The sequence below is a fragment of the Phaethon lepturus genome, unplaced genomic scaffold (genome assembly GCF_000687285.1).
Source record: "Phaethon lepturus isolate BGI_N335 unplaced genomic scaffold, ASM68728v1 scaffold36135, whole genome shotgun sequence".
Lineage (NCBI taxonomy): Eukaryota > Metazoa > Chordata > Aves > Phaethontiformes > Phaethontidae > Phaethon > Phaethon lepturus.
This window is the reverse complement of record NW_010539022.1, coordinates 1-329: the sequence shown is the minus strand read 5'-3', so window position 1 is coordinate 329 and position 329 is coordinate 1. Positions and strand designations below refer to the sequence as shown.

At 52.0% G+C, this 329-nt stretch overlaps 1 protein-coding gene across 1 annotated transcript in view; it reads right to left on the bottom strand.

The window, feature by feature from the left end:
• P2RY1 (purinergic receptor P2Y, G-protein coupled, 1) overlaps window positions 1–100 on the bottom strand; it is a 1,926-nt gene extending 1,826 nt beyond the window's left edge. Inside the window, exon 1 of the mRNA XM_010287004.1 lies at window positions 7–100. Coding sequence (XP_010285306.1) covers window positions 7–100 — 94 coding nt within the window. The remainder of the gene's footprint in view (window positions 1–6) is intronic.
• Window positions 101–329: the final 229 nt, after the last annotated feature.

The following is a 329-nucleotide window of genomic DNA, read 5'->3' as shown; positions in this document are numbered from 1 at the left end:
GGGAGCATTTGGTGGTGGGGTTCCCCGCAGACCAGCCACTGCTGGTTAACAGGTTGGGTTCAGTTCCATTCAAAGCAGCAGAGAACAGGACTTCGGTCATGATCCTTCCACCAGAATCACATAGGTCTGAGGTGAAGCAACAATGTCTCTACAGGAACAGTAACGCATCTGAAAAAAAAAAAAAGAAAAAAAAGAGCAAAGAAAACCTAATTGGAAGGCAAAACCTGCCCTGCTCTTTCTTCAGAGGGTTTCCAAGTGGGTGTGCCCGGCTGAGCCTCTTTCACCCGCGCAGGCCGGTCTAGCGCGGAGTGCAGACCGTCCCCCCGCAG